A 15,289-nucleotide genomic window follows, 5' to 3' on the forward strand; every position below is an offset into this window, starting at 1 on the left:
ATAAATTAAGATGCAACAATTACATTACCAATTTGATAATAAATTTGTGTGAATCTCAAGTTGATTGTTAGTAATATTATCTATAATTACTTACTTATTAAAAATAATATTATAAGTCGATTGAGTAATAACTCGATTGGCATAAACATTGTTGTCAATGTAAGAGGATGTAAGTTCGAGTACATTGAAGTGTATTATCCCAATAAACAACTTTATTTATTAGATTTAATTTCGAATTATGAATTTGTTATAAAAAATTTATACCACAATGTATTGATATTAATAAAAAAAAAACAAAAACAAATAGCAGTAACTATGCTCATAATGCCTACTGTTAATTTAATATTACTTAGAAATAGATTGAGGCTGTTAAGATATAAAGCACATACTCTCAGCCTTCACAAACCTCGTATAGTCAGATAAGTTGGATAAAAAAAGTATAGTCAGAGATAATAGTATAATACTATAGTATGAAATCCTCTATCAAATAAGGTTTAAATATGCCACAAGTCCCTGTTCTTTTTAAAAATTAGAAATTTGGTCTCTATACTTATATTTCATGAAATTTTGTCTTTTATTTTTTATATTTTAAAATTTAGGTCTAATTGTTAGTATTATTAAATTTTTTTGTCAAATAAAAAATAATTACTTGGTAGACATGTAATTTCAAAAATGACTTTATAATTAACTTGAATTTAACAAAAAAAATAGTGTTAAAAATTAGACTTAAATTTTGAAATCCGAAAAGTAAAGAGATTAAATTCCATAAAATATAAGTATAATGACTAAATTCCTAATTTTTGAATAGTATAGAGGCTTGTGACATATTTTAACCATCAAATAAATATATAATTTGCTAGTGGTTCTAGTCTACCACAAGCAAGTTTAACAAATGGTGAACAACACTCAAGGTCACAAATTATTAGTAAGTTTAAGTTTTGATTACTTAATTTTTAAAAAAATTATAAAATGATCATAAAATTATCTAGAAGTTTTCATTTAATTCACTGTATTGTTAAAACCGATATTGTATGGTATTCTCTATTCACACCGCCTGTACCAATCGAAAGCTCTCATTCTTTTTATTTTTTACAATTTTTTTTAAAATAACTTTAAACATCATAAATTATGAAATAAAATCCAATTCTTCTTAGATCTTTGATATTGAACGTCAAATCTATTTAGATCTCAAGTATATTCTTTTATTCGTTGACGGATATTAATCTATTATAACAATCTGATAACTTAAATAAAAACTTTTAAATACTTCAATGACAGTTTTGTAAATTTTTTAAAATTGATTAATCAAAATGTAAATTTAACCGATAAAAGAAGTTGAAGGCAGATGGATAGATTAGAAGGCAAAATGACCATCCAATCCATCTTTTACTTTAGGAGCTAAGAGTGAAATTGAGAGAAAAAGGGAAAGGCCCAATCCCCAATAACAAAAGAGTGCTCTGAACAAAGAAAAAAAAAGGTGCAATCTTACTATTATTATATTAGTGTCCAAGTGGTCCCTCCCAAGAACCATCCTTTTGTTTTCTTTCTATGCGCCTCTAGTCTACCACTTTATATAATACAATATTATTGTGAAATATTTACGTTTGTTGAATACTCGTGATCTATTTACATAAAAAAGGGAAACGATGGCGTGTACTGTGCAGCATACAATGATATATGGCTCTACAAATACACATTGAAATCAGAGAGAGAAAATTATATTATAAAAAAAAAGTGGAGGTGACAACAAACACTCATTCAACAATCAGCAAACAAAGGGGCTGGTTAAGACCTTAGAGAGTGGTAGACATTTTGGCAGATTTTGCAGAGCTTTGTCCCCGTTTCTCTCTTTCTTTCTTTCTTTTACTCTTTTTCTTTTCACGTCCTTCTGTTATCTTCAGTACCATCACCAAAATTTGAAAGCTTGAAGAAGAAGAAGAAAGAGGGCAATGGGGGTAGGTTCAACTGCATCTTCTAAGCTCAAAAAAGCTGCTAAAAAAATTGTGGTCGCTGCATGTGGTTCTTTCTCAAAGAATACTCCTCCTTCTCCTCCACCTCCTCCTCCTCCTGCTGTAAGCCTTTTTTTTTTTTAGCTTCAATGTTTTAGATTAAAGATCCCTTTTTCTTTTGGGGGTATGGAATGTGGACGATTGGGTTAATCTTTTTTTTTTATGGTTTGTTGTCCATAATGTTAAAAGCATTGAATGATTCAAAGAGAACCCAGTTCCTTATTTTTGCAACAATTTCAATTGCTTTTGGATGGCAGCTCTAATGTTATTATGTTAATTAATGTAGATGTCAATGTCACCATTGAAACCAAAGAATAAGTTGGAAGCATTATCAGCTGGAATTGAAGCAGAATCCATCACCAACCATAATGACCTTGCATCCAAGGTAACCCCTTTTGGATTAGCTAAAAAACACCCAATTTTCTGAAAGAAGTTTCATATGATACTAGGAGAGATTATACAGCAGTTAAAGAGATTAGGAAGGCAGTGTTTTAGCTCGGTTATTTCGTGTAGCCGATCTTAAGAGGTGACGGTCGGTTGTCTAGGTCTTGAATCTCATCATCTGTGCTCCTTTCCTTTCTCCCCAGGCAAAGGCTTTGAGTATTTTAGAGCTCAAAAGGCTAGGAATTTGTGACTTTAAAGTAGAAAAAGGTAGAGTAATACACACTCTTAGAATCCGAATTCCGATAACCCTCGCCTCTCATCGTTGAGAAGGGCATGTGTGAGAGATATCTTATTTAGAGAATAAGTTATCCGAGCTGTACAAACTCGCTACTTTACCATCAATTCTACTAAGTTCCCTTTTTCTCTAGATTCATGATCTGGACATTTGTCGCAGTGAATCTAATTGGAACTGCACAAAACATTAGAATATTTACATGTTAATCACAAATGTTTGCTGAAATTCCTACTATGATATTTACTTTTACCTTTGTAGTGATACTTATATAGTATTTTTAGCTTTCGGTAACACAGGAAAAATTACATTCTCTAGCTATCTTGATACTTGAGAATGATGGCAACATTCAATCAATTTCATTTCGTGATTGTTTAACATGGATTTTCTTTTACTATTTGTGAATTGCTGCAGAATATTTGTGCAATATGTTTGGAGGTTCTGAGTTACAGTTCTGGTAGCAGTCCAGGGCAAGCAATATTTACAGCTCAGTGTTCTCATGCATTCCACTTTTCCTGCATATCCTCGAATGTTCGCCATGGTAGCATCACCTGCCCTATTTGCCGTGCTCATTGGACCCAGTTGCCACGCAACTTAAATCCACCTGCATGTTCACTCTCTTGCAACCAAAATGACCCTGTTTTTCGTATCCTGGACGATTCTATTGCTACTTTCCGGGTTCATAGACGCTCCTTCCTTCGATCAGCACGCTATGATGATGATGACCCTATTGAGCCTGATCACACACAAAATCACCCCCGTATTGATTTAGCTTTGGTTCCCCTCCAACCAACAGTTTTGACTCACCCTTGCTGCTTTCGGCATCAACCTGGTTCACATCCATCTTTTCAGATGCCGGGAGTTGGGCACGTCTCAAACCATCATCACCATCATCATCACTTCAGCAGCTCCTCCTCATCAACTTTACAGTTGCAACCACCAAGTGGACAAACACCTTCCTACATGTGCTCCCCCTCAAACAGTAGACCAGCCTATCTCAGCATAAAATTAGCACATCCACGAGCTACGGACATGGTCTTGATTGCAAGCCCCAATGGACCACACTTGAGGCTTCTAAAACAGTCCATGGCGTTAGTGGTATTCTCCCTCCGACCAATTGATCGTTTGGCCATCGTCACATACTCATCTGCTGCAGCACGTGTGTTCCCTCTCCGGCGCATGACATCCTATGGAAAGAGAACAGCCTTACAAGTTATCGATCGCCTTTTCTACATGGGTCAAGCTGATCCAGTAGAAGGGCTCAAGAAAGGGATAAAGATACTTGAAGATCGTGCACATAAGAATCCACAGTCATGCATCTTGCATTTGTCTGATAGTCCAACGAGATCATACCACGCCATGAACCTTCAATTCCCTATTCCTATACATCGGTTTCACGTTGGATTCGGCTTTGGCACCTCTAATGGGTTTGTGATGCATGAATTTGAAGAGTTCCTAACACAATTATTGGGAGGTGTAGTTAGAGAAGTTCAATTGAGAATCGGGGAGGAAGGGCGAATCATAAGGCTTGGGGATCTACGAGGTGGCGAAGAGAGAAGGATATTAATGGACTTAGGTGAGTGTGTACATGTATCTGTAGGGTATAGCTATGTGGAAGGAGGAAGTGAAGAATGCATGAAAACAGGGGAAACAATGGTGAGTGTAGAGGATAAGAGGGAAACAGAAGATGGGAACAGAGAGAATGGTATTAACATTGTTGGGGGAAGGACAAGCAGTGTTGAGAATTGGGATTACCATGATCCTTACATGGCTAGAAGATGGGCTAAGCATTTGCATGGATACAGGTTCTGAATCTGAAATCAAGCTATCCCAAAATCCCACTGTAGATATATGGCTTCACATTTCATTCATTTTCCACAGGGATTTTGGGCATTCAATCCAATGGCTTATCCTCTATAATATATACTCCAAAATCTTTCAAGATATCTAATTTTGTTGGTGCAACACTTGAACTTCATTGTTCATTTGAGTCAATTATTCCATCAGTTAGGATAAAGTTTAGGACTTTGTTGATTGTGTTGTTGGTTGGGATTGGAAAAATCACACCATTAATTAATACTATATATATATATTATAAGGTGATTATTTTGGTAGTTTGGGACTACAAATTTATTTCTTTGATTGAAATGACTTTTATGTTGAAATGATTAAAAAGGAATCTAATATGAAAAATATTTAATCAAGCAGTTCTGCAATTTTCCATAAAAAAAAAAAGGTTGTGCAGTTCTATTATTGGCCAGCAACCACCCTTGGTGAATGCTCTCTATTATAACAATATGATTAAATTAGTCCCTATTATTAAAAGGATTGTTTAAAAAAAAAATTTATTATTTAGTAAAGTTAATATTTTTAAATCACAAAGTATAGGAATTTCGTGATACTTTTACTCACTTATTTGTTTGTATATTTGGCCATCAACCACACATTATTTGATCACATTGGCAAAGCAAATTATGTTTTAAAAAATGGAGAAAAAAGAAGAAGAAAAGATGATAATATTGTTCGTAATTCAACTTTATTAATGAATTTTTAAAAAATTAAAAATGTTTTAACATTTAATATTTTAATATTACTTTGGTTTTAATAGATTTAAGGGTAAATTGTAAAAATAGTCACTTTTATTTACCTCATATTATATTTTAGTCACTTTTGTTTAAAATGTTATGTTTTAGTTATTTACGTTATTGTTTTGTTTCGAAGTGATCACTCTACCATTAACCTTCATTACCTCCCTAACGACGGTCCTACGTGACAGTCCAAATGGGTTTTAAATGTCAACTTGGATGTCCTGTTGCTGAGATAAAAATAGGTTTTAAAACCCATTTAAACTACCACATAAGACTACCGTTAGGGAGGTAAAGTAGCTCAACGGTAAAGTGACTATTTCGTAATAAAATGATAACGTAAATGCTTAAAACGTAAAATTTTAAATATAAGTGACTAGAGAAACAAAAAAAATGAGTATTTTTATAAATTCTAAATTTAACTAATAAAAGTTTATACCGTATTTTCACCTATATTCTTATTTGTAAGTAAATAGATATTTATAATAATTATTTACCAATCAAACTCAATTCCTAAACTATACTGTATATAGCATAAAAATAGAAAGAAAAATGGAAATTATTGAGTAGTAGAACAAGTATGGAAGTAGAAGGTTGAAAATGGATAAATTAAATTGTAAAGGGCGTGGGAGCAACAGCAAGAGACCAGTCCCAGCCCCAGCGGTTTGAGTGCTTGTTTTTTGCTTTAACCATTTGCGGTTCAATTCCTTTGTTCGATTGTTCCTCTTGCAGCTTGGCCATCAGCAGCAGGGTGGATGTGGGATTTTTTACAGTGAAACAACAAAAATGGATATGTATCATCCAAGTTCAAGGCTCTCATCACAAGAAGAAATGCTTAATAATCTCAATCGCAAAGGTATAGGAGAGCCTTACCTCGTCTTGACTTCCGATCCTAAGCCTCGTCTCCGTTGGACTGCTGACCTCCATGACCGATTCGTCGACGCCGTCACACAACTTGGTGGCCCTAACAGTAGGATTTCCTTTTTCTTCTTTCAATTTCTTTCTTTCGTTTTTTCTAGTTCTTTCTGGGTTTTTGTTCATCGCCTCTAATTTTACAATTCGAACCAGCTTTATTTATGCTACATTAAGAAATAAGCATTAGCTGCCTGGTTATTTTCATGATGCCCGACATTTATGAAAATAAAAACTCTTTAACTGGCTGTAAAGATGTGATTTTCTGCTATTAGTTTACTTGTGGGCGAATTGCCTTAAAAGCTGACAAAAAAAAAACCTTAATTTTCCAATGTAATTAGGTAGTTAAATGATAGCTGATTTTGCTGAAACCAAGTGAAACTTGATTTGATCTTAAACTTGATTTGGCATTGCACAGCTTATTCTAGTCTAAGATCCAAGTTCCTAGCAGTATGTGCGGCAAAACCAGGAAGCATAGTTTTAGAAATGAGTATATCCAACTGTAAATTGGGATAGCTCTTATAGAGGTTAAGTTAGTAGAAATTTGTTTATGTTGGTTTGTTCGCATAAGCAGATGGAGTGATGCATCTATTCGAAGGATGGAGCAAATTGATGTTGCACAGGTTAAAAGGTTTAAGGAGTGGAAAGAAAAAAGATTAGAGAACTTAAAGAGAGGATGATAGTTGCTAGGATGATAAGGATTTATATGTGTTCAATGTAATTTTTTGTCTTTATTTTGTAGCCAACCCTAAATATATTAGAATTAGGGCTTATTGATTGGGTTTGGTTTGATTTTAAGGAACAACTTAGACTTATGAATTATAAGTTGTGCGCTATTTCTTACGAGGTTGCTAATTATAATAATAATTACTAGAATAGTGATAAGAGTAACTCTTCCAATTTTACAACCAATCTGTCAGTCATGCCATTATTCCAAAGCAACATAATTCATTTAATGGTTGTCACTATCTTGCTTCCCAACATAGGCATATTTCCCCTGAAATTGAGAAGTTTGCCTGTTTGTACCATAATGGGTTTTTGCAGGCCATTACCAGTACTTGTTTTGTCCTTGTCAAATTATTTTCTTACATGCATTATAACGTTGGAATATTCCTTTCTTAGCTATGTGATAAACTGTTGGTCTTCTTGAGTATCTGATTCAGCCAATGTTTTTATGTTAAGTCTATTTTTGGTTAATCATAATTATAATGAATTCTGTATTTTATGTTATTTCTTCTGATAATGCATAGCATAACTACTGCAGAAGCTACACCAAAGGCTATCATGCGGACAATGAATGTGAAAGGATTGACTCTTTTTCACTTAAAGAGTCACCTGCAGGTTTCTTCATTCTTTTCAATTTTTACCTCGTCAAAATTTTTTTACACTTAAAAGTTTTTGTTAGAAATGATTCTCTCATGGACATATTATACTGTGTGATATTTTCATTGTCGTACAGAAATACAGGTTAGGTAAGCAGTCAGGGAAGGATATGGGTGAGGGACCAAAAGATGGTTGGTTCAGCTCTAACTCTTTTTCTTTCTTAGTGTATACTTCCTATGCTACTGTAAATGAACCTGGCTAATTTGAATCTTAATTTTAAGTTTCTTTCACCAAAATGATTTACTTTCCTTGTCTATCTTTTCAGATTTATAAAGTGAACTAAAATATTTTAGTGACTGATTTGAATTGGATGGATGTGTATTTGGGTATTAATTTATAAGGTAATCTGTGATAAGTATTTAAAACTTGAGACTGAATTTTCTTTTTCTGATTTTCATAAAGGGATATCAGCTTCATATCTTTTAGAAAGCCCTGGAACCAATAATTCTACCATTAACTTGTCAACTGCCGACGTGAATGAGTGAGAATTTTCATCTTTTGTGTGAAAAGTATGGTTTTGTTGCTAGTATGTCAAATTTTAAGCTAAGTTCCGGATGTAAATGAGTTTTACGTGTAGGGGTTATGAGGTAAGGGAGGCATTAAGGGCACAGATGGAAGTACAGAGTAAATTACATTTGCAACTTGAGGTAATCTTTTCATCCTTCTCTAGTACATTCTCTTTTGTGAATGTGGCTGTGAAGTAACCGAATATTTTGCAGTTCATCTTGAATGTATCTGGGGTTTTATGCAATTCAATAACTTCTATGAGCTTGTGAATGTTGTCTGGAGAAACTTGTAATGAGGCTTATACATGCTCACAACACAGTAATTGATTGATAGTGGAAAATCCTACTAAATATGTTTGATAGAAACCCTCTGGATCAGTGTCAACTCGGTTCTCAAGCTGGGTAATGTCATTATGTTTTTCCTGTACAGGCTGAAAAGCACTTGCAGATTCGCCAGGATGCAGAACGAAAATATATGGCCATGCTTGAGAGAGCTTGTAAGATGCTTGCCGATCATTTTATCGGAAGTGGTGCAGTTACCGAAACAGATAACCTGGAATTTGGTAGTAAGATGCTGAGAAATTATTCTATTGATCCACTGGGATTCTACTCCTCCCAATCCGCTGAGGTGGAGAATGCATGCGGCCAGGAAGAAGAAATGCCATCCGGTCTGCATTCACAGAGGGGCGATGGTTCTACTGAAAGCTGCCTAACTTCACAGGAGAGTCCAGGAGGATTAACAATGGAGGGATCACCTGTTGAAGGGAAGAAAAAGATGGTTAACATGGAGGCAACAACAGGATCTGTGATATGGGGTGATACCAGGGTTAATCCCCAAGGGTTAACTGGATATGGAATGTAGAGATGTAAAATGAGTGCTACTCTTTTATGTTTGCTCAAGTTATTATTATAGTATCAAGTGAAAAAAGATGGTGATATATCTATTGGTTATTAGTGAGAGTTTGTCTCAAAATTGTAAATCCAAAGTTGCTTATGCAGTGCTCTTAAATATCAAAAACATGTAGTCAGTCTCTTAGAATATATTGACGTATGCTGATTTTATTGGAAATTTATGGAATCTCTAAATTCCAAACTAGGAATGAACTTCCGTGTATTCTTGGTTTTAACTCTTCGATCTTAACTTTTGGTGTTGCAGGCATTGAAGGTTATGATTCAATGGAGGTTGGACCGGGGGTATTGGTCTAGACTGCCTTGAATCGATTCATCAGTTGAAGTGAATAAAAAATCAGTTAAATCAGTTAAATCGGACGATTGAATTAATAAAATCAAAATTTTTAATAAATTTATAAAATTTTTAATAATTTATTTAATCAAATCAGTCTTATGATTAAATTGGCGAAACGATTTAACCACTTAGTCAGCTCGGTCCACTCGGTATTTCCACTTAACGGGGCGGAAATAGAAAGGCCACATAAAATAAAATAAAAAACGTGATATAATAATTAATTAACGTAACAATCAAAACGAGAAAAGACAGAAAATACCGGAATCATTGAGGAATGGACGGAATATAACGGGGTAGATTCCGTAGAAGGCCGGTCGCTACAGGCCAATATTTAATTTCTTTATTATTTTACAAATACTAAATAGAAATATTAATTAAATACTTCTTTATCAGTTTTATGATACTATTGTTTTCGACTCATAATGATTGATATGTTTTTTAATAATATTTTATTGGTATTAAACATTATGAGTTTATATTTAAAATTAAAAAAAAAATTATTATCAAGTATATAATGAGAACACTGTAATATTTCAAATCCTTGTAATAAATACTTGAAAATAATTTTAATTGATTATTATAAAGAACGTGTAAATATTGTGGACTGAATTTGTTAAATCAAAAACTCAATTGATGAAATAAGTAAAATTTAAAGATTAAATTTTTATTATACTAATAAAAACATGTATAGATGAGAAATATTTACATTATTATTAATTTATTTTAGTTGCTCACTTGTCGAATTTGAGAATGAATAATTGTTTTGAATTTTTTTTGAGAAGGATTAATTTGCTCAATATTGAAATATAAAGGGACCAAAGAGACCTTTTTACCAAAAAAATAATTGTCTGGCCGAAAAGCAAATTGCTTTAAAGAATGCTAACGAAAATGTGAAGGAAAAAAAAAAGCAAAGCAGAAATAAGCGTCTGGTCTGCGTCTTTGGACTTTTTCGTTGGCTACTTGGCTTTGGTTTTGGGGTCCAAAAAATTGGTAATTCTGTTTTTTGCTGAAAAACACTAAAGAAGATTTAAATTATAGTTAAGTAAGCCATCGTGACATTGAAGTTATGGTGGGATGCTCATAGATCTGTTTCTGGTATGCTTTGCTTTGCTTTCCTCTTTCTCCTCTCTCCATATTCCAAACTTTAACTGCTCTCTACCTTTCTTTTCAGTTTTCTTTTTCGATTTTGGAGTTCATTGAATGGAGTAGAATTAGGAATTATGTTTGTTTATCCTGTAACTTGTTCCTAATTTAGGGTTTTATATGATAGAGGATTGCATCACATATCTCTTTTTTGACCTAAGAAAAAACAAGCAAAAAAAAAATCATCTCTTTTCTTCACCTGTCTTGTTTTGTGTTGTATGCTAAGAATATTCATATTTCGAGTATACAATAACAATCAGCTGGACGCCCCTTTTCTGCTTGTATAAACTTACGCACTTCATTTTTTTTGTGTGTGTTTCTGCCTCTTTTAACTTAAAATTTTCCTAGTTCTAATACCCATTTCAGAGACGGTGGGGATGTAATAAAGAAATTATATTTCTTATTTAATTAGTATGTACGTCAGAGGGCTTTTATAAGACTTAAAGAAACATGAATTCTCAACTCTAAAAACTAGGAAAACAATCAAAACTGAATATTTAATCTTGTAATTATGGAACAAATTAGGAACAGAATAAAACTAATTTCCTCCAACAACTCAGCAGCAGGGATTTAAATAGCGGTCCGTTACCGAAATAGCGGCCGTTATATAGCGGTAACGGCACCGTCCGAAACCGTTACTGCCGAAACCCGCTATACCCGCAATACACAATAAGTAATGTAAAATTCACGACCGCGATACCCGCAGTGACCGCAATAGCGTCCGTTATGTCCGCGACCGCGACAAACTCGACGCGACCGAAAACGCGACCGCGACCGCAATTTAAATCCCTGCTCAGCAGGTTTTAGGAAACATATATTTTTTAGAAGCAGAAATCAGGTAAATATGTGAAAGACTGAAGCAGTCAATGTGTATACCTAATATTTGCTTACAATGGATAAAACTTAGGTTTTCTTTTCTATTTGACATCTTCACTTCCTTGATCTCTTTAAACTTTTAAGACTGTTTTACGGGTTGTATTACATATGGTATGGTGGTTTTGTTCAATGGTTGGAGAAAGGGTAGAAGTTTTAGGCTTGAGATGCAGTGTTCTCAGTTGCATCGAGACAGGCAAAAATGGGGAGTTATATGCAATGTTAGTGCATAACAGGAAAATTCAGTAGATACGGAAATGGTTTAGGGTTGTTTATGATTGCAAGGAGATATGGTTGATGATTCTTCTCCTACTCTGTTGTTTATTTTAGAAGGATATATTTTGACCAATTAGAAACTTGTGACTTTTCACGGCTCGCTATAGTCTGCCTTTATGATTACATTTGATTTGAATCACGGTCTTCCTTATTATGAATTCTTTGGTTTTGTTCATTATCACATGAATTACATTGATAATAAAAGTTTTTCTAGCAACTTCTATTAAGGTGATATCATGGAAATATTTCCTTGTTAACTGCAAAAGTTGACAGATAATTTGATGGTTATAAATGCATTTAGTGATGATATTTATTAAAACAGTAACCTTGAAAGCATCATTTGGTGCTTGAGGAAAACGCTAAAATAATAAAAAGAGAAGAGGAAACATTATGGGGTTGGTTGGCTAATGGTGCTAATAATCCTTCTATTCATGCTTTCTTCGCCAGCCTCTGTGAGACTGTGAAAATTGCTTCTATGATGCATTTAATTATTTCTTAGTATGGAATCTAGCTGTGCTTTGCATTTATTATGGTCTTTATGTATCTTTTATTCCCCATCGTTTGTAGATGAACAGAAAATGTATCATCCAAAGACTGTTCCAGGTTCGAGTTTAGTTCGCAGCAACTCTTTAGTTCATGGTCAGCATTTAGATTGTGGTGCCAGTTCAATGGACCCTGTAAGTGGAGGAAACTCCAGCAACCCTAATCTTGCATCGAAGCAACGATTGCGCTGGACACATGAGCTCCATGACCGCTTTGTCGATGCTGTAGCTCAACTTGGTGGGCCAGATCGTGAGTCTCGTTAATGATCACCCTTGCTAATAATTAATTCTTATCCTGAATTTGTATGTGCTTGTAATGACTAGGTTGGCCATAAAAAAAGGGGTGCAAAAGGTTGGAAATTATGATGCCTTTATTTTGCTGCAAGATTGATGAAGTAAGATATTTTTGAAAGAAGGAAAACCAATTCTCTAATTCCTGGAAACTTAAATGGTTAAAAGTGATTTCATAACTTGAGCATCCCTGTTTCATCTAGTCTCCTGTTTTTTTGAGAATTATCCATAAAACATTTCCTGTTAAGTTGCATGAGAAACCATTATGTACCATGGTGGCTTTAATTTTTACATGGACGTGCTTATGCAGAAATTTTAATTACCATAAAATTTTCATGTTTATATATGGCAAAAGTGTATAACGGTGAAACAAGTTTCCTTCTTTTTACCCCTCAGGAGCCACACCAAAAGGAGTTCTTAGAGTCATGGGTGTGCAGGGTTTGACAATATACCATGTCAAAAGCCATTTACAGGTATAATTCTTTTTTCAACCTAATGAAGAACTATTCTTATTTATGTGCATAGTTTTGGAGCTCCCCAGAAAGTGAGGTTTTTGTTGAATGGTTCATGTATCATCTATGACGTTTGTTAACCCTACTGTTCTGATACATCCAGAAATATCGACTTGCAAAATATCTCCCTGATTCTTCTTCTGATGGTAAGTTTCTTTTATCAATTTTTATTTTTTATGTAGATGTAAATTGATGTTAAAATTGTTGTTTTCTTGAAGTTTATATTCTTCATACTTAATTATAACTCAGGTTGTCTTGTACAAAACTTTTATTCTTGGTATTGCTTGTTTATTCTATTTGTTAATGAAGGTAAAAAGCCTGACAAGAAAGAAACTGGAGACATGCTATCCAATTTGGATGGTTCATCGTAAGTGAAGCTGCTGCTTTTTCAGTGATTTTTAGTTTTTGAAAATATCCTTTTTCATATATATTCACCAGTTTTCAGAAGAGTAATTATTAGTTTCAACTTGTTTCTTGAAGTTTAGGATGGTAGATTTTATATTTACATGCATAAGAAAACCTTAAGGTATGCTGGAATAAAGATAACATTCTGGAAATTGTCAGTCATATCAAAATGGCTGATTAAATAGGGTTTTGGTACCTGTGAACAGGTAAAGCAAAATTTTAATCCAAATTGGGTTTGTATAGAGACACCTTTGGTTCCTGTTGTTCTGACTTGATATTATTGTGTTGAAGTAAGCAAATTTTAATTGTAACATCATACTTTTATTTCCTTATATCCTCAAGTTAGTGGATTACTTTTTAAGGTATTATATTCTTCAACATAATCAAATAATTTTAGTTATTGAATTGGTTGTTATTAGAATCAAATGGATTTTTTAGTAATTTCCTTTCTAATACCACTATCTATAAAACTCAGTATTATACATCTGAGTTGAAGGATTTTTTTCCTTTCCCTGATTTCAGTGGCATGCAAATTACTGAAGCTCTAAAGTTGCAGATGGAGGTGCAAAAGCGCTTACATGAACAACTGGAGGCATGTATTCTCAATGCAAATTTAATATTAATTGGTTATTATGTTTGTTTGGCTCTACTTGCTATTTGGAGTAGCATGGTATTGAGTATCAACAACATTCGGGCTCAGTATTTTTCTCTGTATTTATTATGAAACCAGTGCAATTTGCTATATTACTATGCAGTGACATGCTTTAAGTTTTTGGTGTTTCATTTACTTGTCTTCTCAAAACACAGATTTCACCTCTGATATACAACAGGTGCAGAGACAGCTACAATTACGGATAGAGGCTCAAGGAAAGTATTTAAAGAAGATTATTGAAGAGCAGCGCCTTGGTGGAGTCCTTGCAGAAGCACCTGGCACAGGAGCTTCAGTCCCAGCGTTGGGTGACAATGGCCTGGAATCTGAGAAGAAGACTGACCCTGCAACTCCAGCCCCAACTTCAGAATCTCCTTTGCAGGATAAGGCTGCCAAAGAAGGAACTTCTGCGAAGAGCCACTCTGTAGATGAGTCTTTCTCATCTCATCATGAGCCTTTGACCCCAGATTCTGGTTGCCATGTGGGTTCTCCAGCAGGGAGTCCTAAAGGGGAGATGTTGAAGAAGAAGCAACGGGTGAGCATGGCTGGAGCATTTGCAAAACCGGAGATGGTACTTCCACACCAGATACTAGATTCGAGCATAAATGCCTCCTATCAACAATCGCAGCCAGTTTTCATGGGAGAGCAATTTAATCCTTCATCTGGAATATCGATCAGAAATGAGAATCAATCAGGGAAGGGTTCAGGAACGGAGTTGTAGTTTATGTGCTACATGGTAAATGTTGTTGGTTTCATTTTGGCCATGTATTCCTGATGAGATTTCTGATTAGGTCAAAAAGAAAAAAAAAAAAAGAACTTGTTAATCTCTGTTGTATGAGATAATTAGACCGAAGTAAATGTGTCCCTTTGTCCTAATATATGTAGCATCCATATAGTGTAGTGGAATTAATTACAGTGAACGGTGCTGGGGACTTGGCTCGAGTGCCTTGTCTATCAGTATTAGAGTACTGTGATTGTTGTGTATTTTGGCTAAAGGTCTTAGAAAGACTTTGATGGCTGGCTTTAATTGGGTAACGTGGATTAGTACTGTTGTTTTTAATCCTTTAATAACTTACTAAGTCGACTTTGTTCATGGGATACTGCAGGTAGTCATGATGTCAACTTGCAGGCCTTCTACGTCATATTTGCAAATAATATTTTATTTTTTTAGGCAAGAACTATCATTCAAATTAGTTCCAACCTTTTAGGGATTATTTACATATTAAAATTGTGATTACGGCTTTAAAAGAAATAATAAAAGATTAAATTAAGTGATTGTTG

General features: G+C 34.2%; 3 protein-coding genes across 4 annotated transcripts; all 3 read left to right on the forward strand.

Moving 5' to 3' along the window:
- The first annotated feature begins 1,600 nt into the window (after nucleotides 1-1,600).
- Nucleotides 1,601-4,799, forward strand: LOC107960135 (probable E3 ubiquitin-protein ligase WAVH2). Its single transcript, XM_016896403.2, has 3 exons — nucleotides 1,601-2,072; nucleotides 2,296-2,394; nucleotides 3,100-4,799. Exons 1-3 carry the CDS (start codon nucleotides 1,950-1,952, stop codon nucleotides 4,495-4,497), a joined length of 1,620 nt encoding a protein of 539 aa, XP_016751892.2. The 5' UTR covers nucleotides 1,601-1,949; the 3' UTR covers nucleotides 4,498-4,799.
- A 991-nt stretch (nucleotides 4,800-5,790) lies between these two features.
- LOC107960134 (protein PHR1-LIKE 2) lies at nucleotides 5,791-9,167 on the forward strand. The gene is made up of 6 exons (XM_016896402.2): nucleotides 5,791-6,240; nucleotides 7,447-7,523; nucleotides 7,642-7,696; nucleotides 7,968-8,046; nucleotides 8,143-8,212; nucleotides 8,502-9,167. The coding sequence occupies exons 1-6, from the start codon at nucleotides 6,057-6,059 to the stop codon at nucleotides 8,931-8,933; spliced, it is 897 nt and encodes a 298-aa protein (XP_016751891.1). The 5' UTR covers nucleotides 5,791-6,056; the 3' UTR covers nucleotides 8,934-9,167.
- A 1,015-nt stretch (nucleotides 9,168-10,182) lies between these two features.
- On the forward strand, nucleotides 10,183-15,068 carry LOC107960133 (myb family transcription factor PHL7). 2 transcript variants are annotated; one of them, XM_016896400.2, is made up of 7 exons: nucleotides 10,183-10,412; nucleotides 12,177-12,401; nucleotides 12,839-12,915; nucleotides 13,058-13,100; nucleotides 13,264-13,321; nucleotides 13,882-13,951; nucleotides 14,190-15,068. In XM_016896400.2, exons 2-7 carry the CDS (start codon nucleotides 12,188-12,190, stop codon nucleotides 14,727-14,729), a joined length of 1,002 nt encoding a protein of 333 aa, XP_016751889.2. In that variant the 5' UTR covers nucleotides 10,183-10,412; nucleotides 12,177-12,187; the 3' UTR covers nucleotides 14,730-15,068. The 2 variants fall into 2 exon arrangements, with proteins under 2 accessions (XP_016751889.2, XP_016751890.2); XM_016896401.2 differs by having other exon boundaries at nucleotides 10,222-10,307.
- The last annotated feature ends 221 nt before the right edge of the window (nucleotides 15,069-15,289 follow it).

Source organism: Gossypium hirsutum, chromosome A06, assembly GCF_007990345.1.
Source record: "Gossypium hirsutum isolate 1008001.06 chromosome A06, Gossypium_hirsutum_v2.1, whole genome shotgun sequence".
NCBI lineage: Eukaryota > Viridiplantae > Streptophyta > Magnoliopsida > Malvales > Malvaceae > Gossypium > Gossypium hirsutum.